This window comes from Sitodiplosis mosellana, unplaced genomic scaffold, assembly GCF_009176505.1.
Source record: "Sitodiplosis mosellana isolate CC-2019 unplaced genomic scaffold, AAFC_SMos_1.0 Smas_scaffold_17, whole genome shotgun sequence".
NCBI lineage: Eukaryota > Metazoa > Arthropoda > Insecta > Diptera > Cecidomyiidae > Sitodiplosis > Sitodiplosis mosellana.
In genome coordinates, this window is record NW_022595259.1 from 1,020,424 (window position 1) to 1,042,517 (window position 22,094).

The 22,094-nt window shown below is 33.4% G+C and overlaps 2 protein-coding genes across 2 annotated transcripts in view; one reads left to right on the forward strand and one right to left on the reverse strand.

The window, feature by feature from the left end:
- LOC129568237 (uncharacterized) overlaps positions 1 to 22,094 on the forward strand; it is a 165,624-nt gene that overhangs the window by 88,663 nt on the left and 54,867 nt on the right. The window lies entirely within an intron of this gene.
- Positions 715 to 3,197, reverse strand: LOC129568233 (toll-like receptor 13). Its single transcript, XM_055445890.1, has one exon. It carries the CDS (start codon positions 3,172 to 3,174, stop codon positions 955 to 957), a length of 2,220 nt encoding a protein of 739 aa, XP_055301865.1. The 5' UTR covers positions 3,175 to 3,197; the 3' UTR covers positions 715 to 954.

The window sequence follows — 22,094 nt, forward strand, 5'->3', positions numbered from 1 at the left end:
ACATCTACGCGTGTGCCGACAAGTCCACTGCTTCATTGAGTTGGGACATTCTCAAAATATTTTCTGCCAGGGAGATGCATAATACACTTATAAGAGCCAACTCAATTTCGAATGATTTCATGATTGTAGTCACTGCTCACATAGCAATAATCCAACTTAAAGCTCTCCATAAAAGGTCATAACTGATTGCGATGAATAATACTAATTTAATAAATTTAATACACTTTTGTGTAGAATACCCAAAAAAAAATTGACATTGGTTTGGCGCTCGTACACTTCAGCATACTGTGTGTAGTATGGTGTGAGAGCAGCAAATTAGCGCCAAACCAGTGTCAATTTCTTTTTAGGTAATTATACAATGAACCAATTTAATTTTAATTCATCAGAATACTACATAAATGAAGCGGAACATGGATTTTGGCTTCGAACAAAGAGAAACAATGCTAACTAGAGAAAGAAAGTGTTACAAATGTGAGAAACAATGTGCAACATGACGAATCATGTTGCAGTGTAACTTGTTTTGTGTCACTTTGTTTCTCAAGTTAATCATCTCTGTATAATGCTGAAAAACAGATTTAGTATGAACGTCAGTTCGTGATTTCTGTTCACAACAAGCTCAGGCTGTGACTTCAAAGTGACTTTTTGCAAAATATCTGAATTTTCATTTGAACAATTTTCCTTAAATTGAGTAGAATACAAAAGATGTCATGCAAATTGAGAGTAAAGAAACGCATATTTTTTATTGTTATTGACAGGTAGGTATCGTGATGTACAAAAAATGAACCAAATTTTTTTTCGAATATTGTTCATAACCTACAATTTGATATAAATCTTATGGCGATAGTATTTACTTCCACAGCTTCTCGGGCTATGGTGGTTTGATGGTCATATATATGTATATGGTGTTCTCAACACCATCATCGCGTAACTTTTTGGAAAAATTTTGGTTTCGGCTTAGAAACCATAATGATGATAAACGGTTGCATATTCATTTGATTGTAATGAAGCGTTATAATTATTTTCAAATTGATAATAACGATCTAAAGTAGTGGTATGCGCTGGTAAGTTTTCATAATTTGGCATTTGATGAAGAATTCCAACAGCATACGCCGTGGGCAGGGTTCTCATGGGTCGCGTGGGCTCATTTATTTCTTCAGTACATCCAATTCTCTGTGCTGGAAGTGTGGTCACGTTTGTGCCTATGTCGGAGCTATAAAGACGACCAACAGCATATGCCGTAGGTAAGGTTTTCATGGGCTGCATGGGATCTTCGTAAACGGTTGATTTTTTTCGACAAATATACCAAATGACCAGTAAAATAATTATTATTATGATGATGATAAACACGCCACCAATGTAGATGTACACTTCTGAATTTGTATTTTTACTCGAAGATTCATAATTTTGTGTCGTTGTTACTTGGTTTGCAATTGAAGTAGAATTAACAGTTGTGGTTTCATTTATTGTTTTGATATCACTTTGAGCTGATTCCGTCGTAGTTGAAGATTGTTTCGAAGCTGAAGTTGAAATTTTAGGCGTCGTTGCTTCCATAGTTGTTGTTTTGACTGTAGTTGTGGTTTTAGGTCCAGTTTTTGTTGTAGTTTTACTTGTTGAAATAGCTTTTGCCGTTGTTCTTTGTGTTGTAGCACGATGAACAAGTTCTACATCAATCTCTAGACCATTTTTCTTCCATTCGTTTAAGTTGTTATATAAATAAGAAGAATCAAACAAATTCTTCGAAATTTTAAGTGATTTCAGTTTTGGTAAATTGTTTGAACTGACCATGCCGAGTTTGCTTAATTTGTTGCCAACTAAATTCAGTGTTTGTATCAGCTGCGACTGTTTGATAAATGCACCATCTTCAATTTTGGATATGTTCGAATGGCTCAAATTAAGATGTAGTAATTTGGGGAATGCCTCCAGCATTCCTACGTTCAATGTTCGAATATCTGTCTGTGATAGATCGAGAGTTTCAACGTTCGGTCCGATTTTTTTCAATAATTTCGATATATTTTGCTTTCGATTTCCCGAAACATTGAAAGCTTGAATATTCTCGAAGTAATCTTTTTCGTCAAACTGTTTGAAATGACAAATCGACTTCGCACAACTTATATCCAATTCTAAGATTCTATTCGGAAGATGCACTTCAACCAATTTTGCTTTTGATGAAAATGTATTGAAATTGAATTTATTCATTGAAGTGCCTTCCAAGTTTAACATTTTCATATTTGGATTGTTGATAAAACAGTCGTCATCAATTTCTTCGATTTTAGTGTTGCTGATATCTATTTTTTCCAACATATTCAGTGATGAAATGAATGTGGCTTTCAGATTCTTCAATAAACTGTTACCCAAGTTCAAATTTATCAATTTATGATTGTTTGCAAACGTATGATCATTAATGGTTTGAATATGAGAATTGCTCAGATCTAAAGTTTGCAGATTGTAAAGTGATGAAAAATATGTTAAATAATCTTTTGAATCGATCTGTGTTATTGGATTGTTCTGCAAGTTCAAAACAGTGAGTTCGCTTATATTCAAGAATCCATCTGCATTAATCCACTCAATGTCATTGAAGCTTAGGTCCAATGTTTTGAGCATTTGAAGCTTTGAAAAATCTCCTTTATTAATAGACTTTATTTTATTATTTGAACAGTTTACTTTCAAAGCATGACTTGGATTATCCAATTGATGGAAATTCAAGTATAGAATTTGGTTGTGCGAATAATCAATGTCAGCTATCTGTGGCATTTTACTTAAAATCTGAACTTCAATTGTACTAAGGTTATTGTATGATGCTTTAAATTGTTTAGCACTGAGTTTAAATTGCGAAAATAACTGGTCTTTAATAACATAATTTGATGTAGCGCTATCGAACATGACACTATTGATTCCAAGATTCGATATATCCAAAACAACTGCATCTGTAAATGGTTTCAGTACGTCCATAAAGAGCTTCAACTTTTCAGTTTTACACAAATATTTTATCGATTTCACGTTTGAAACGTCGTATTGGTGTAGTTTTAAACAATGATCTCTTCGGTCTGTAGTACAAATGAATTGAAGGTATAGCGTATCATTTGCCTGTGAATAACACTCGACGGGAAAATAATTATCACTAAATTGAGCATCAACCAATAAAACTAAAAGAACAGAAACTGTGACGTGCTTCATTATGTCGCGTTGAAAAAGTTTCAAGTGTAAGTTTCAAGTGTATGTATCAAATATTGAAGCCTATTGCTAATTTGTTCTGGCAGTTCTTGAATTTTGAATTTTGAATATTTTGGTATTCTTTAAAAAAATAGGCAATTATTCATATTTTCTGAAAGAAATTCGTCAATGGCTCATTTAAATTGCTATATTTAGCCTCAAGAAATGTATTCGATGTGAGATCATGCTTATTTTTACATAAAAATGCTTACTAATATCATTTTTGTTCAAATCACATGGTTTGAAATGTTGAATCACATGGTTTTTTGTAAACAAATTGATAAACGGTTTCACTTGAAAAAAATATATACCTATATCAGAAAAAAATTATGATTCAGAATTTATGAATACAATTATTTTGTATTTTTTCATTCTTGGTTCATTTTTATGAGTTCACTTTTATTTTAAATAATTACTAATGTTCTTACTACTTAATATTGACTTAATAATGATAATAGCCCTCAGTTGGTGGCTGTGGTAAATTGGAAAAAATATTCAATTGGTTACAGTTTTCATTTTGCTCGACACCATCCAATTTGGGACAGGCTTTGAAAAAAGATATATCGATTCCAATCAAATTTGGAAACTTCTTTAAAACATCGAAATTGAAGAACTGATGTTTAATGTTTTCCTTTGAGCACTGGCATTGTAACACTTTTAAAAGGTCTAATCGGGATGAACAATTTTATTCACAAATCAAATCAGGTTGGATGCCAAAGTGCCCAACTGCAACACAGTGAAGCGCAATGGTAATATATTCAGCAATTCCAAAACCTTTCAGAGTTGCTTTTGTCCCTATCGGAAGATCACTGACTTCAATCATGAATGACGTTTAAAATGTAATTTCTGACAAATGCCATTTCCAACATTTGGGTAAACCTTATGACGAAAACATTTACTTATACTTCCAAATCATACCGTATACCAGATGCCGTTAGAGCATTCATTGCTGAATATTTTATATTTACAGCGCACTTTGTTGCTCAACTGACTCAGAATTTTCGTAAGATAAAAAACAACATTTGAACCAGTTACTATAATCGTAATACTTGTTATTAGAAGTCAAACAAAACGAAACTGATAATAAAATGATGGTGAACTTCATATTGAGTTTTTAACGGTAGATTTTTTAAAAAATTTCTTCAGTGGATAAGTGTCTTCGTGACAATTTCTTTCACACTAATAGCGAGTTTAGTAAAAAAGAAGAAATAATTGATAACAATTCTTGATTTCGTAAGTTAATGACGTCATATTTGAACGTTCATGTTGTTGAACATGACGAACTTGAAATGACTCAAATATTCAAATATCTTCAACAACAATATTTTTTATCAAAAATGGTGAGCAATTCAGAACCGAAATGTAGAAAAACAATTCATGTTTGAAGAAACTGAAATAACAACACAAATGACCTGGAGAAAAAGTGAAAAAAAATGCTTAAAATGACCACATTTGGACTCAACATTGAATAATGTTTTATCAATTTAGATGAGCAATTGTAAAATCGGATTGCGTAACTAAAATTTGCCGACAACTGAGAAATAAAAATCCTTCTTTTTTCGTTCTTTACTAAGATTCAAATTTTATTTCAACAATTTTGATATGTTAGAACAGTAAGTTGAGAAATGCTAAAAATAAATTGTTTAATATTGAGTTTACAAAATCAAATGCCATTTATTCTTTCTTTAATTGATATCATAGTTAATTTTAAAAATACACAATTTCAACATGATGTCACACAGAATGTTATAATTTAGTGTGCCGGTCTTACTTTAATGGGAATAATTTGGGATTGGTTTCGAATTGGAGCCATTGGTAAATATCTTGGCGCTTTCACTTTAAAAAGCTTGGGTCTGGTCGTAGATTGATTAATGGTTGTACGGTTTGATTGAACATCATCATACGCGTTGTTTGGTATAACGACTTCTTCGTAATCGTTCTCAAGAGATTTCGCTTGTTGATTTTCGGTGATTTGATTCCTAATGCCGACTTCATTTTTACCATCAACTTTTTTCAGTTTTCGGGCAATAATAATAATAACACACAACAATACGATTATAATGATGGAGAGAATGGCGAAAACGATATACGTCCACTCCGGAGAAGGGCAAGAACTGTCATCCAAATTTCCATCCGAAATAATTAATTGAACTCTTGGTAATAGATTTCCTAAGCATTTCAAATCGCCTTTCTTTAACCAGTTATGAGAAATATCAAGAGATTTCAATTTCTTTTGATTGTCAAATGCTCCATCTTCAATGATAGCTATGTTCGAGTAGCTCAATTTTAGATTTTCTAAATTACTCATCCCAGCGAACATGTTCCGAGTTATTTTGTATATGGGATTTTGCGATAAATTCAACGTTTTTACAGTTACATTAAGCGAAAATTGGTCCATATCGAAAACCTTGCTCAATGATTTGCATAAATTCAGAAAATCCAATTTCCCATTATAAGCAAAAATGCTGTTTTTCATCGATTCAATTTGATTGCCACTCATGTCCAACCTTTCCAAGTTATAAAATGCTGAAAATTTCACATTTTCAAGAGATCGAATGTTATTATTCGAAAAATTCAATAAATCAACTGAAGCAAGAATATTGTAGTCTTTTATAACAAATTCACTGATGCAAAGAGATGATATATTGAATGTACGGAGCGCACAACATTTGTTCTTAGAATAAATTGTCACATTTTCTAATTTGTTGGAACTTTTATATTCCAATATGTTCGTACCATTCGTAAAATTTTCTGAACAAATTTCAGATAAATCGCCTGTGACGCAGATACAAATTGAATTCGTATTGGAAAAGTTATCTGAATTTATGTTGCTGTTCTGGTCAAACAGAATTAAAAACAAACCAAAAATGCGTGCACACTTCATTTTGGAAGGTTCTTTTGAACACACATAATTACTTTGACTGATTTTGTAGCTCACTTTGGAAGACTGAATAAAAAAAATACTATGATTACTGCGCGCTTACGTCAATATAACTAAAACCACAAAAAATTATCTCTAAGGAACTTTCAGTATGAATTGAATCATACGCAACATATTATAATGAATTTATTACTCATGCTTTGTACTCAAACAATTATTCATCGATCAAAATATGACTGAGAATCACCAAAAGGTCCAAATTTTATTTCGTTTTGAATTTTTAATGCTTTCGTCATAAGAGTTATGAAAATATCATAGATTCTTATTTAGTACTCCTACTTTTTATTTGAAATAATTCACTGGACATTTTGGATTAATATATTTATATGATATATCGATACTGATTTTGGTGCTTATTTTTGAACAATTTTACATTTTACACTACGAAGGCAAGCATTGATAAGATATATTGAATCTGAATTCCTTTTAAATGTTCATCATTTCAAATGATTTTCCTTATTTTGGTTTCTTTGATGTATTGGTAACATCGGTAAATACCTTGGCAACGCAGCTTGTCTAAGTTCCTGTATGAGATCGAGCCTTGGATCTGGATCTCGATTCATAATATTAAATTGGGGAGCAATGTAGTCATTGTTTGATATCATAACTTCTTCGTAATCATTATCGCTTTGAATATTATTCTCCGATGTTTGCTTCATTTTGACCACATGATTGTCCATTCCAACTGGAACCACATGTTGCATAGTTCCCTTTTTGGATCGTATTTGAACTACAAGCCAAACAATCAGCAAAACAATGACAACTGTCTGAATGCCGATGACGAAATATGTCCAAACGGGAAACGACTTACATTGATCATGTTCCTTTGTTGTTTTAGTATCCGAAGCCGGGAATGAATCTGAAATGATGCTTAAAATGAAATTTGTATCCTTATTTATATGTGGGACTGTGACTGTACCTGTAATAATTTTTTGAGTTTCATCTTTTCTTAATTTTGGAATCGAATCTACACTATTTGTTTTCTCTAAAAAAATTGTAAGTAATAGAAAAGCAATAACGTGTTTCATTTTAAGAATAAAATTTGCATCCGTTTTTTACAAAGCACGAATTTATTATAACGTCGCTTTCCAGACTGACTTCTTCTTATACGAAATTATACGTTGATAATGTATAATGCAAAAAAACCACAATACTCATTTGCAATGATTCGGTAAGCCACAATGTTCAACTACAGTAACAAAGAGTTGACTCATTCCATTTCATTTTTAACCTATAAGTATTTTTTTCGCGATTTTTCTCAATTTCATAAACATTATTCACTCAATTTATTCCTTTATATCTGTAGAAAGAAAAGTTTCATTATTATTTCCGGCACAATATAAAGTTTTTTTTTTGAATAATTGGAAAAGAATTTTCTATTTTATTTGTTGACATTAAATGAATATCCATTTTAATCAAAATAAATGCTGCAAAATTGCACTTATTTTGGGTTGGCCCGCAAAATGTGTATGAATAATAATTGAATTGTTATTGGGGTTTTCAGAAACGACTTAAAATGTTTATTCAGATTTCATTGAATGTTAGAAAATTCAACAAATTTAATCCAATGTCTTCTGACAATTTAAAAACCAAATTCATTCTTAATTTATGAAAACAAATTGTCAGCAAAGCAAAAGTTCTTTGGAAGTAATCAAATAAAAACACATTTATAGATGTTTTTTGTAATTATTATTGTTCTGCACTATTTTAAATGAAAGACTGACAAAATGATATTGCATATCTTTTCATTTATATCAGATATTTATAGAGTAAATCATCAATCAAAATTTTCGTTACTTCAAATCATTAACTCTCTTTTTGACTTCAGTTATTTTGTCGAACTGGTAACATTGGTAGATGTATTGGCAATGGTGCTTGACTGGCTTTTCCATATGAATCTGGAAGTGAGAGATTTTCGTATTCGTTATCTGTTTGACGAGCACCCTCAGAAGTTGGTTTCGCCCTGATGGCTTGATTGTTCATTCCAGCTGGAACCATATATTGAACAGTTTCCTTTTTGCATCGTATTTGAATTACAAGCCAAACAATCAGCAACGCAATTATAACAGTCTGAATACCAATGACAACGTATGTCCAAATGGGAGGCGATGTTATCGAACAATTAGCTAAATCTGAAATGAAACTGTGGCTAAAATTTGAATCTTAAATACATATGTAACATCGCATGTTTTACCCTTTTTTTCATTGCAATCAATTCCCTTCACGTGTTTTCTCTGACTACTTGGATTTCTTATAATATCAATCTTCTCTCCCCATTGCTTCAAAAAGTCTTCCAAATATGCACATGAGAATTGGTTGCGCGAAATTGCCAACGTTCTAAGCCTTTTAAAACTGATTGGAATTTGATCGATCTCGGTTAAATGATTGTTCTCCAAATTCAAGTGATCCAATTTAGACGGTAATATTGTCGAATCGATTTCTCTCAACAAATTATTTGAAATGTCGAGAGAGATCAGTTTTGATTGGCTCAAGAATGCGTCTGCATCGATTTTACCTAAATTCAAATGGCTCAAACTAAGATGTTGTAAATTGGAGAACCGATGCAAAATACTTGCGTCTAACGTTTCAATTGAATGCGATGACATATCCAATTTTTCAAGATTGGATCCGATTTTCTCAAATATTTTTAAAAAAGGCTGATTTTGATTTCCAGAAATATTTACATCGCGAATATTTTCAAAGTAGTCTTCGTCGTCAAAGTGCGCAAAGTGACAACTTGAATGTGCACAACTTATATCTAGCTCTTCGATATTTCTCGATGGAAAATGGACCTCAACCGACCTTGCATTCCGCGAAAATGTATTGAAACTAAAGCGTTTCAGTGGATTGTTCCTCAAATTCAAAAACTAAGAATATAAAATAAAATTATATTAAAGAAAGAAGAAAAAAACTATGTAATTACTTTCAATTTTGAATTTTTCATAAAAGATCCATCCGTAATCTTTTCAGTTTCAGTATTGCTTATATCCAAAACTGCTAAATGTTCGATTGGCCAGAATAATTGTGCATGGAATCCATTCAATGGATTATTGCTTAAATTTAATTTTTTGAGTCTTTTATTTTTCATGAAAAGACTTTCATGCAGGTCTCGCAAATCATTATGGCTCAAATCCAAAAATTCAAGATCTGTAAGCGTCGAAAATGCTGTTTTTTCGATTTTATTTGTGCTGCATTTTGAACAAATCACCGTTGATATTTCATTGTTAATATCGAAATCATCCAAGTTCAAATAATAAAGCAGATTATTTCCGAAATCAATTTCAGTCAATTTTGGCATATACGACAATATTGAGTTTGGAATTTTTTCAAATTTATTGTATTGTGCCCTGTTGGATTGAAATAATTTGTATATGAAGATATATAAATAAATAAGTCTGTTCGGATTTTAATTTTCTACCTGAGTATTTTTAAATTTTGATTGAATCCCAAACTATTATAGCGACGTGGTATGAACGACTCTTTGAATATTAAGTTCTTCACTCGTAAGAATGAAATATCCAGAACGCGCAAATTTGAATATACGTTAAGCTCATCCGGATACAGCACTAATGTAACGATGTCTGATTCACACTCATATTTTATGGAATCCACATTATCAGTGTCATAACCATATGTATTTGGATTTGAATTCCTTCCACATTTACAAATGTATTCACCAGATTTCGTTGTTAGTTGATTACTTGGAGAACACCCATAAACGTTTGAATCCAAACTTTTGGATGTCACTGAGAAAATTGTAAACAGTACAAAAGCAATCAAGTGCTTCATTTCAGAGAGTCGATTTTAAACCTTTTTTTCCAAAAAAAGATGTAAATTTTACCGAACATAAAAATATGTGCATTTATTTTAAAGTCGGTTTTCAAACTGACAAATTCATATTTTGATAATGGAGAATGCAAAAAAAAACCCAGCATATTCATTACTTGATATGAACAATAACGTAAATATAATTTTACAATGATTCAATGAGCTATAGATTGCAATAATAATTATTAAATGCGAAAATCATATTACAAGATGTTTTTGTATATTACTCATTCGGGTTATTTTTTAAAACTGAGTTAAATGACAGTTCTTTTGAGCGTCCAAATATTGAAATTTCTTTTCGAGGGTAAAAAACATAAAAAACATTTTTTTACCTTATTACGATTAATATCAATTGATTTATTATTTTCAGGAGTTGATTCAGGAACTAAAATTTCATTCAATCAATACTAATTGCTATACAGGCTGCGAGCCACATTGTAGTATTCACTTTGAATGAATGGTCTTCGAAATGTGTGAAATTGAAGATTGTCATATTAATTGTTGATAGGATTTTCAAGATCGATTGGTGTATATGCTTCAAAAGTTTGAGTGGCTGCTTTCGAGACTTGAACCACATTATAGCCAGTCCAATGAAACATATCAAAATTATGATTGACAAAACAATAATAACTGCATACACCCTAAATGGAATATCTTCTGCATTATTTTCAGAATTTGATGAAATATTTTCTGTTTTTGTTTGATTTATTTTGTTGCTCTGCTGTTGTTTAATTGTCATGTGACTCCCATTGATCACCGAGAATATGACTCAGCAGCTCAACATTCGATGAATCGTAAAATTGTCGATTTGCAATCTCTTCCCACTTTAATTTGCAATCGTTCCTCAGGTCTATATATTGATCGATTTAATTTTATTGTAACTTAAAAAATTGTTTTGTGAAAAATCAATATGCGGATTGGTTATCAATAAATTCAACTTTTTCTATGCCTAGAGATGAGAAATCCACTACCAACGAATTTGTGAAGGTACAATGTTTATACTTGAAATGCTGTATTGAATAAGCTAATAAAGTTTTGTTTTTGAAATTTATATGACCTTTTTGTACAATTTTGTTTATTTATTGAAAGTGTTTTAGTCAAATTATATTTTTTACCCACGAATGATTTCACTCATTCCGAGAATGGGCGATTCAGAACTAAATATAAATAATTGATGACATGTACATTTTGGCAACAAAAATCAGAGTTAAAATAACCGTTTTTAAACTTGAATTTTCTTGGGCAAATGTGTGAAAGTTTTGCTTAATCTGCAACCAAATTAAAGTGTTTATTTTTTATTTTTCAGAGCATTCAACTAACACAAATCTCTTTGTGTGAATTGGTTCCTTTGAAAGATAATTGAATTGCGGTCAATAGTCGGCCAAACGATGAACATTCAATGTGAAAGTAGCTTAAATGTAAAGTGTGAATGACGATTACGATCTTTGATTCGGTTCCTCTGTAATCCAGTATAAACGAATTGTGATATTTTGCATTGATCGTTAGCTATAACTAACTGTGGTTGAGTGTCAAAAAATGTTGGAGATTGTGTTTGAATGGCCAATTGCATTCTTTGATTCACCGTTGTGATGTGGTGTTGATATGAATCCAATTGGATTTGCGGAAATCGTTTTGCACATTGTTGTCGACCAAAAGCCAGAGCAATAAAATTCGGAAAAGACAGCTGAATTGATGGGTTCCACTGCAATGAGTCTACATAAAGGTCCCATTGAAATTGCAATTGCATCTAAATACCTTCACATTCATTAAAATAATTACACCGAAGAAAATCGAGCAAACGAGCGACAGATAGAATTGGAACAACCGCAAAATTGCAAATTCCAAAAGTCTTGAATCGGTGCCGAGGATATCAAAGCAGACGGAAAATGTGTTTTTAATAAATATTCCAACGCCTCTGGTTGGCATTTCTCTCCACACTGGCAAAAGGTGAAGAAAACCATAAGCTATACAAAGGAAAATGATAACTTTAACTGTAATCTGTTGCGGCCACATACAATTTTGCATAGTCTCCGGTGCATGAATTCATCGTTTGCCACAACTGAAATCTATTCGGAACCACAACGACTCTATGTATCTATATCTCGCTGTCTCTCTCTCTCTCTCTCTCTCTCTCTCTCTTGCTCAAAACAATGGACAAAATGTGATTATTTTGGAAACAAAAAGCTTCGCTCTGAAAATTATGACAATTGAATAGCGCAATGCAGTACTACCTATCACGTTTAAGAATCATTTACACACATTTTACCGTGCAAGTGTGTTTGTGTTTTAATTTGGCCAACGTACGCAGCACTCAGTTGATGAGGTTTGTTTTGTCACCGCGCTGTATTTCCGCCAAAAACGATTCCATTAGGTATAAACGTACCTCTCCGAAATGTGCCAGTTACCGAAAAATTTGCCAAACAATTGAGCCAACACACATTACTTTTCATCTCTATAGTCGAGCTCTCAACTCACTCACCGGTCGTCCATCCAACTTGTAAATTCGAATTTAATTAAACTAGCATTTCGGAAAATCAGATGAATATAATTGTGTTCACAAATATTTTCGCTTCATGTTTATGCATGTTCACAAACCCAAAATACCAAATTTACATCATAGATACATTTTATAAGCAAACCATCATTTTCAATACCCAATATATGGGCAAACATTTTCACTTTTCAAATACACCAAGGTGCGGAAATAGTACGATATTTCAAAAATGCCGCGTATTTTAGTTACAAAATAAACTCCACTTTACATTGATTTGCTATATACCTCAGTGGCGCTAGTATCGTGAATGGGAGAAATTGACAGCTCTTCTTCCGAAACCTGAAATACACACACACACACGGAAGAAGGCTTTAGTTGTCCTTTTATCGATGTCATCAGGAATTTTTCTGGAATACGTAATAAAGAAGATTTAACACAAAAATCGTGAGCTGTTTTTCAAACTAAAGCTTTTATCATTGTACTTTATAGAGAAACTTGAGAACGTTTTTAAATTATTAGGAAGATGCGAATTAAGTATAATCGACCATGCATTCGCATCAAATTCCATCAAAATGTAAACATTCTAAAATCCAACAATGAAATCTACAAAACAAAGTAACATTCCACTATCGAAAATGGTTCCGGCCTATGCATTGATTTGAGCTCTTTTGGCGTTTGCATAATTCTAGTTGGAAATTTATGAGTATGGACAGGGGAATGTTGAATTGGTATAAATGTTGCATTCTTCCGTTGAATCGATGTAAATTTATCATTAAAATTTATAATATAAACATGTATAATTTACTTGTTCGAATGGAATGCGTTGCGTGCAGGTAAAATGTGCGACACCGAAAACCAATTTATCCAGTTGATGGTTGCACGTAACGTAAATAAATGCGTTCTTCTTTCCCAAAACACTCTTGTTTTGAAGTGCACCATAGTACAAATCGTAATCACATTTCGAAATATTGGATGCGCGATTTGGTCTTGTTCGGCTTAAAAAAAAAGCGTGTACAATGGCATGGAGAGAGATTGACGACAATCAAAAATTTACGCTGGCCAACAAAATAATTGGATAAAATTTACGGTTACTATAAAACTCGTGCAAAACACTTGAAATGCGCGAACGTTATTTACTCTCACGCGTCGCTCTGTCAGGGCATAAAACGCAATTGCATGCAATTAAAAATCCAGTTTAAATATAAACTCGAAAACTCGTTGTAATCGTCAATTGGACCATGAACGGCGGAAAAAAATACCTCAGCAACACTTATGCAATGCATGAAAACCAAAGTGAAACTGTGCGTTCTATCCGGGAAGAACATTTTATTGCATGCCTGTTAATTTAATGTCACACACCGCACCGCGAAAATAAAATCAAAATGCTAGTACGCGTCATATCCCCGAAATTGAATGCGTTTTGTTTTCAGTGATGATAAGATCGATGCAAATGGATGGTGTTTAAAGTTTCACTTCTGGTTTGCGTGTGAATTTTCCGCTTGATGCCAAACTACGTGGTGCAAATGTATTTTTTTGCCTCTGCCCGCATCACCCGAAATTCGGTTTGTTGTTTATAAATTGCAGTGGAAAGTATGGGAGCTAAAATAGACAAACTTGCTCATTGCATCATACACTTTAAAAACTAGTTCTCAACTTCCGAATCAAAACGAGAGACCATTTGACGCCATGTAATTAACATGCATTTTGTATAGTATACTATTACCGAAATATCGTTCCACTGTTTTGAAACTAGTCTCAATGGAGGCAAAGATATATGGTTCTTTTTGGAATTTAGATGAAATTGTCATTTCGATTGAAATAAATTTGGTTTTTTCATTTTGGCAGCATTTCAAACACATTTGGTTATGGCTTTTGATATTAATCTGTTTTGTAATTTAAAGTAAAAACTTGTTGATGGAAACAAACATTGTTCGTGCTTTTGCTTTGATTTTCCAATTGTGGTATATTTTCCGGCATTTTCGGTTAAATTTAAAGCTTTACGTTTTTCCTTAGCTAAGAAGATATAAATTAAGATCAGTTAATTTGAATTTTAGTAAATACATTTTGAATGATGTATTTTTAATCAATTCATCCAATCAACGAAAAAAATGAATTCAATCTTTCCATACTTCGAAAAATATATTTCTAGCATAATCGAAAGTCTAACACGTACCGAAAGAAAGGTGACATCCAAAACCAATCAAAAGTGACCTTCACCAAACAATCACCTGATTATGAATTTCCAGATGTTCCAATTTAGCACCATAGGGTGGAAGCATCAACAAAATTCAAATTGGCGCGCTGTTTAGTTCAGAAAAAAATTATGAAATTACATTGATTTTCCTATTTGAATTGAGGGCGCTCGCGTCGCCACAGTTGTTTTCGGTCTTAGCTTCCACCCGATGTTTAGCACCACCATAGAGTATAGCCAGCAAATATGAAATCCATAAAAAAGCCTAGTAATTTCAATCAAAATTCTAATCGTAACGGAAAACGATAATTTGCATAGTGCAAAATTCACTCGATTCAGTTGAATATATTAAATTATATAATTATGATTGATTCGAATGTGTAACGGAGCATTTATTAGCATAACAAGCCGCAAATGCGCATTTTTGTGCATAATGACCTATTGTAATTGCTAGTGATTATCGGCTGAAATTGGATCAATTTAATTCGTTTCTCATTAAATTTTAATAAGCAAACTTGGAGTTTTCCATGCGACAAATGAGCATGCAACACATCAACAATCCCACAAACGAACCAAAATTCATCATATTTACGTCAAATTCGTAATCAGAATGGCTGAAATTCAGATTTGATCCAATTGAAGAGAACTATCATATAATGTGCTTGAAACATCCGAGTACATCTTGCTATAAAAATGTAAACATCGTGAATTTCAGTGGACGTGATTTGAAGCAATTCGAATGGCGTGTCGAATTTGTGAAGCAATTGACCGATAAGCGAAGTAGCATTAGTTTGTGTCGAAATATGTTGGGTTCAACCGATTGGTGTGTTTTGTTATAACAAAAGACAAAAGACCTCACATGATACCAGCTGAAATTTTCGTGCAGGTGTTCATTGTTCATTGTTCAAGAGAATGAATTTGCACATTTTATACAGACACAATTACATCACATACATTCGAAACTGCTGTGCGTTGTGATGTAAATTTGGCATGTTCGAAGGGATTCCGGGCAGAAATGAACAAATTTGCTTCAAGTAAACTGACATTCACTTGCAAATACGATGAAGCTACGGTCAGAAGCAGAAATGAAGCCGTTCGCATGTTTACATGGAATCATTTAGATCGAATTAAAATGTGACGTTCAGCAGTGGGATAGGTAAAATCAACAATAGTAACTGGCGATTGGATGTTTGAAAAAAAAACGGCTCAACTGCCGAACTTGAGCCTTACTCTCAATGGATTACATTGTGCGAAGAACGGCCGAAAATATTGTGATTAGTCCTATAGTTCTATCCGATTTGCATGATAAAATTGAATTTCGATACTTGCCACTCAAACGATGCGTAAAATTAAATCGCTGCACACATACACACATTTTATCTCTCTCATCGACCCACTCAGACTTTTTGAATACTTTCCCAGTGAAACTGCAGTTTATGTCTGTTTATTTTGCTGGCAATCGGATTTTCTCATGCAAACAAATCGCTGTGTTTGAATTAGGTTAATATGGCTTCATGGACGTTGTTTCATCTGCTGGATGAATTCTCTTGGAGCCCAATCTAAAACGAATTCTGTCTAGTTGACGTTATCGATAAAATGCGTTCGGCTTGAAATCCTGCACGGTTTTATCAAAGTAATCAAATAACAGTTATCGATTTTTCGACAACGACTGGGTGCAACTTTTTGATTCAATAGCCGAATATTCAACGCATTGCATTACTCGTTTCGTTATATTTGCCACAAAAATTCATCAACACATGTGAACCATGATTTGCACAAACTCCTATCATGGCGGTATTTTTGCCGTTTCAACTGGGACACTGATTTATACCGCATTTGAACTTATCAAAGCAATCTGCAGTAAATGGAGTGTCGGACGATGATGACTACGATAATGATAATGACGAGAGGTTAATTTTTGATGCAAATATTACGCAAAAATGCATCAATTTAACATTCGACAGTATATTTATGGTTAAATTTTTGCGCCAAACACACAAGTACAACACCAAATTTCATGCATGGTCAGTGTTCCAGCAGTTTTACTGTTTCGACCATTTAAATGAGGTTTTTGACTCATTTCCAAAAAGAATTAACCGTTTTCCTGAAGACGATACGTGCACCGAAAGAAGTGATAATTTTCCAGCTCTCACTTTTCACGTGAGCAAACAAAGTTTACTTCATGTTTGGGTAGTGGTGAGCAAAACCGAGTCAAAGCGAGCAAAAGAGTTACAATGAAAATATCGAACAAGCAAAAGAAGAGAGAGAGAGAGAGAGTGAGTGAAAGAAGTGTAAAGAGAAGCAGAAGTAGAAGAAAATAACTATGATACCGAGCGATGACTTTTTGTAACAAAGTTGCTTGCAGTTACGACCACATACCGTTGGTTGCATGAGTTTTGCCAATGTCCAGCTTATACAAACTTCAAACTCATCGCTGCAATTTACTGCTTCCATAAAAGTTTAAAGAAATTCGGACTGCAACACATCGAATACATACCTAATAAAGAAAAGAGGTAAATATTTTCGATTCAAATCGACTTTAAACCACCGCTAGCACCAATTTGTCCAGTGACCAACTCATTTTCACGCAAAACTGCTCAATCGAGAGTTCGCTATGCGATTCGATGCATACAAACTCTGTGTTCAGTTTGAGAATACTTGTACACATTTTAAAACCACGCCAATACCACATTTTGAATAAACGAACCACTTGAGAGAAACTGAGTGTCCTTATTCAGGCGAGGAGCAAAAGAAAATACTAAGAAGAAACAGTAGTAAAGACTGAAGTGAAGCCAGAAAAGGACGGAACGAAGGAGAAAACAGAGAGAAATAGTAAGCGAAAGATAAAAAACGGAAAGACTGAGAGAAAGAGAATAAAACGAATATATCAAACTTAAGAAGAGATAGCTATATTTAAATATGCCCCGAAAACTCTCATATTTAGAGCACAACACAAAAGTCATCCTCCGTCGAGTTGAGTTTTATACCGAAAGGAACATCGACATATGATTTTCTGGAAGCGCTCACAGCTTAAATGAACGCGTATTATGTGAGATTATTATATGCAATGAAACTATTTAGAAAAAAAATTGAAGAAATGTTTGTAGTGCATTTCGGTAGCTTAAAGTAAATAAAATGTTATTTTGAGCTTGAAATGAAGCGAAACAACTTTCATCTGATTATATTTGAACAGACTCATGTCATTTTGCTTCGTTTTGGGTTTGTCCAGAGATTACTATGCGATATTTTTATTCATATGGGATAGAAATATTGCATAAAAATAACAGATATTTTTCGCGCGTTGTGTTCAGCGAAACGCATAAATACACAATAGCGATTCTGCACACACAGAGTCGTTGTTTTTTCGTTATACTCTTCACACTTACGATGAGCTGCGCGGAGCGTGCATGCACATGTTTCGCTCACTTCTTTCTTTGAACACTCTTCGTGTGTCAACACAATGTCTGTGTGTGTATCGCTTGTGCCGTCGTTTGTAAATGCATAAGTGTGAAGAGTATAACGAAAAAACAGCGACTCTGTGTGTGCAGAATCGCTATTGTGTATTTATGCGTTTCGCTAAACGCAACGCGTGAAAAATATCTGTTATTTTTATGCGATATCCCATAGTAATCTCTGGTTTTGTCCAAATTTCCGACTCTGAACTTCTGCTTACCAATTACGAGGCTCTCTATTAAATCGATAGAACATGTATATTGAATGAGATGTTTATCTTGAATACAAGTCAACTGGCTCGCGTACAAAAATTTACATTTTTTCATACAAAATCTAAATTTTCATCTGATTATTCTTTTTTTTTATCTTGAACAGTTCCAATTTCCTTCATAATTTTGCACCATTTCTCGTTGATACCTCGAAACCATTGCCATGTTTTTTTTACTCCGGTGCAAAAGAGTTTACGAAATGGTCCATAAATCAAGAGGTGTTACCATTTATACAGCTGACTCACACTCTGTCGAACTAAAAGTTTTAATCGTAGCATTGTTGTTTTCGCACTGCCATACAAAACGACCAACAATCCCACCATGATGATTATGAGCTATTTCAACTCAGCGCACCACATCGTACACCGAATACCAAACATCATATGCAATTTCCGAAGGGCTTGCGACGCCTGAAATACGGCAATATTTTTATATATTTCTATATTTCAGTCATATTCCGTCATATTTCAAATATTTGGAATATTTTACATATTCAAGGCATATTTCAGCTACATTTTTGACGTTTTTTGGTATTACCCGATATTATTGTGACTATTCCTGTTTGAAATTTTTCTCTCGGTTTTCAAATATGCGAAATATTTGAAATATTTGACGTATTTGGAAATATTTCACATATATTTGTTCGTCGCAAGCCCTTCGCAATTGCCACTTCTCTACACACACATGTTGTGCAAAATTATGATTATTATTACGAATTATCATCATTTTTCGCCAACTACGTCGAATTTATTCATTTACAGCTTGTAAAAAGTAATTAAGCTATAAAGTCATTATGGTTTATTTCACGCAGCGAAGCACAATGCCCTGCAATGATTGTTGGCGAGAAACTCCAATGAATGTGGTGCTTTGCTTTTATTTCGCTTGTATTTTATTTGAGTTTGAATTTGGTTTTGCCACTCGCTTGAGCTTGGTTGAATCGATGCCAATTTCTACGAATGCGTTTATTGAACTGTGCCAAGATGCAAGGGCCGTTTGTGCCTCCCACTTTGTCTATCTGAAAGACGATGGCAAACTAAAATGTCAATTTTAGAATTAAGTCAGTTGAAATTGCTAACTTGGAATAAATTATGTTCGATTTCGAAAGAAGGAGATGGATGTAAAGAAGCAAATGTTATTTCAGTGAAATAAATCAACAAAGATCTATGCATCTTCAAAAATACATTTTTAATTGAAATTGGAAGAAAAAATCAACGTCAACTGCATTATGAATACCAAATACAATTACCATTATTTTTTACCATCTCCTCTGCAAATTGGATACGAAATTCTTGGAATTTAACGCTTTTAACTTCCTGATACAAAGCTCACAAGTTTTTGCTCATAAAACACAAAGATTCAATTAAATAATGATGTTTCCCAAGTAAATTTGATTTAATGAAAAATCAACAAAGAAATGATTATATTATAATATCAAAGAAAAGACCAAAAAAAAAACTGTATGCAACCCGAACATTTAATACATCGTTTTGAAATACCTTTGGAATATGGTGTGATTCCGAATGAGTCTCCCAGAGAATACTAAAAATGAAAGGAAAATTCATGCTGAGATATAAAAATGACCATGAAATGATAATAATCAAAAGAAATGCCGTTGCTCAGTTGTTGAGCCGTTTACCATTTCTTTGGATAGAATAAAGTAGAGTACTGTACACAACTAATGAATAATCTAAATGCAAGTCGCGACAAAGGCTAATTTCTGAGCCCAGGTCGAGCCCATTAGCCATCTAATCAGTTTTTATTGCGTTTTTCCTGCGAGAATTGGTTACAAGTTTTATTACTTCGTTATGCGCCTGACTTTTGTGCTCATACACACGCTGAACAGAAAGAGTAAAAGAAGTAAACTGTACAACACGCACATCGCATTATCGCTTGATCTTCTTTCGGTAAAAGTCGTCCTGAATGCTGATGAGTCTCAATTTTTTCCTTCTTCTTTTTAACCAAAACTTATGTGGGTTGTAAAGACTTGTACATTTAATTTTCTCTTGTAAAGACTTTAGTTTCATTATCTATTGTTGTTGTTGTGGATGTTTTGAAACCGCCCTTGCTGCAAGCTATTCCACACATACGCATTTATCATTTGCAATAATAATGATGATTTTTTTCACGATATTCGGCTTTATGACGCATATATTCGACCACCAGCAGCAACGAGCAAAAAAAACTTTATCAATAATAAATAATAATAAAATGAAACAATAAATATTGAGTAAATATAGTAGCGACGGCACATAAAATGAATCGATTTGGCGTTTGGATAAAAGGAAAAACGTCAGCTGAAACGATAAAATATGTGTTTTGGATGAGAAGCAAACAGGGCAATATACCGTAATAATGGCATAAATAATTTAGTGGGCGCAAAAATTGTGCTCGGGTCAAGATTTGAACATGAGAGAGGAAAAAAAATTGACTAATCAAACTTATCGCTTGAGAAGTCATGAAGGAATCAAAACTAGCCGCTTTTTATCTGCTTCTGTGTGTTCGCTCGCAATTTGGATTTGGATGAGAAAATGAAGACGGAGAAAAAAAAATGAGCGACTTATTTCAGCTATTTCAGATGTAATTTTGGCATTGCGTGGCGGATGATAAGAAATGAAAACGAAAACACAGACCTGTCCAAGAATTCGTGTTTGAAGCGAACAAGGAATTTGACTTATTGTTACAATGGGCTCAACGAAAAGGCATAACCGCAACCATTCGGTTACATGATGATGATGATGATGATAAAGCATATTTAAGTGGGATAAAAGACGCTTCGATACACGACACAACAGCGACCGGATAAATCATTCCATTTCTTTTGTGTTGTGTTTCTTTCTCTTTCTCTATTTTAACAATGAAATGAAATAACACATAAATCCTTGCATTCGGCGAAGCGAAAACACGCGTCTCGAATGTTCCATTGAAAAATGCGTCGAAACGATGCAATTACTTTGGCCCAACCAAAAAGACACTACACTAGTGCGGCTGCTTAATGCAAACTGATTTTAGCCGGGCCAAAAAACAACAACGTGGGAACGAGACAACACAACACAATTAATGGTCTTTTCGTCTGCAATTTTCTCACAAAATAGAAGAGAACCGAAAATTATGTCCACACGCCAAAATGCCACTGCAAACAGATAATTTGTGTGCTACGCGAATGATAAAGAACGCTGTTTGTTTCCATTTCATTGGACTCAAGATCTCATATCCGTTGGTATTTTTCGTACAAAATAAAATGTGGTGTTTAATGCACGGCCATTCTCCCTAATGAAATATATTCCACAGTCTGATGTTTTGATTAATTTTGACTGCCTGAAAGAACCAAAAAATCCAACCAAAAAAAATATTTTATCGCTTGAAATTGCAGAAGAAGAAGAGAAGCCATCGACATCACCCGAAATTGGATTTGAGTCTGTGTTTTGAAAACTCCAAACGCTAGTTTCGAATTAGTGGTGAACAACAACAAATGTTGGATGCGTTTGAAAAACTTTTTCTCATTTTCAATGGAACAAAGAGCTTAAACGAACTTAGAATCAACCCGGAACTTATGCGGAGATTCTGTCAAAATGAACGGCACAACATGAACACATTTCACAAAATTTGCAGAGAGAAAATAGATTTAAATCATAACCATAAACAAAGAGAGTGAAGCAAGGGAATGAAATTGGGACAAGCAGCTTAAAAATGTCATTTCATTTGGCACGC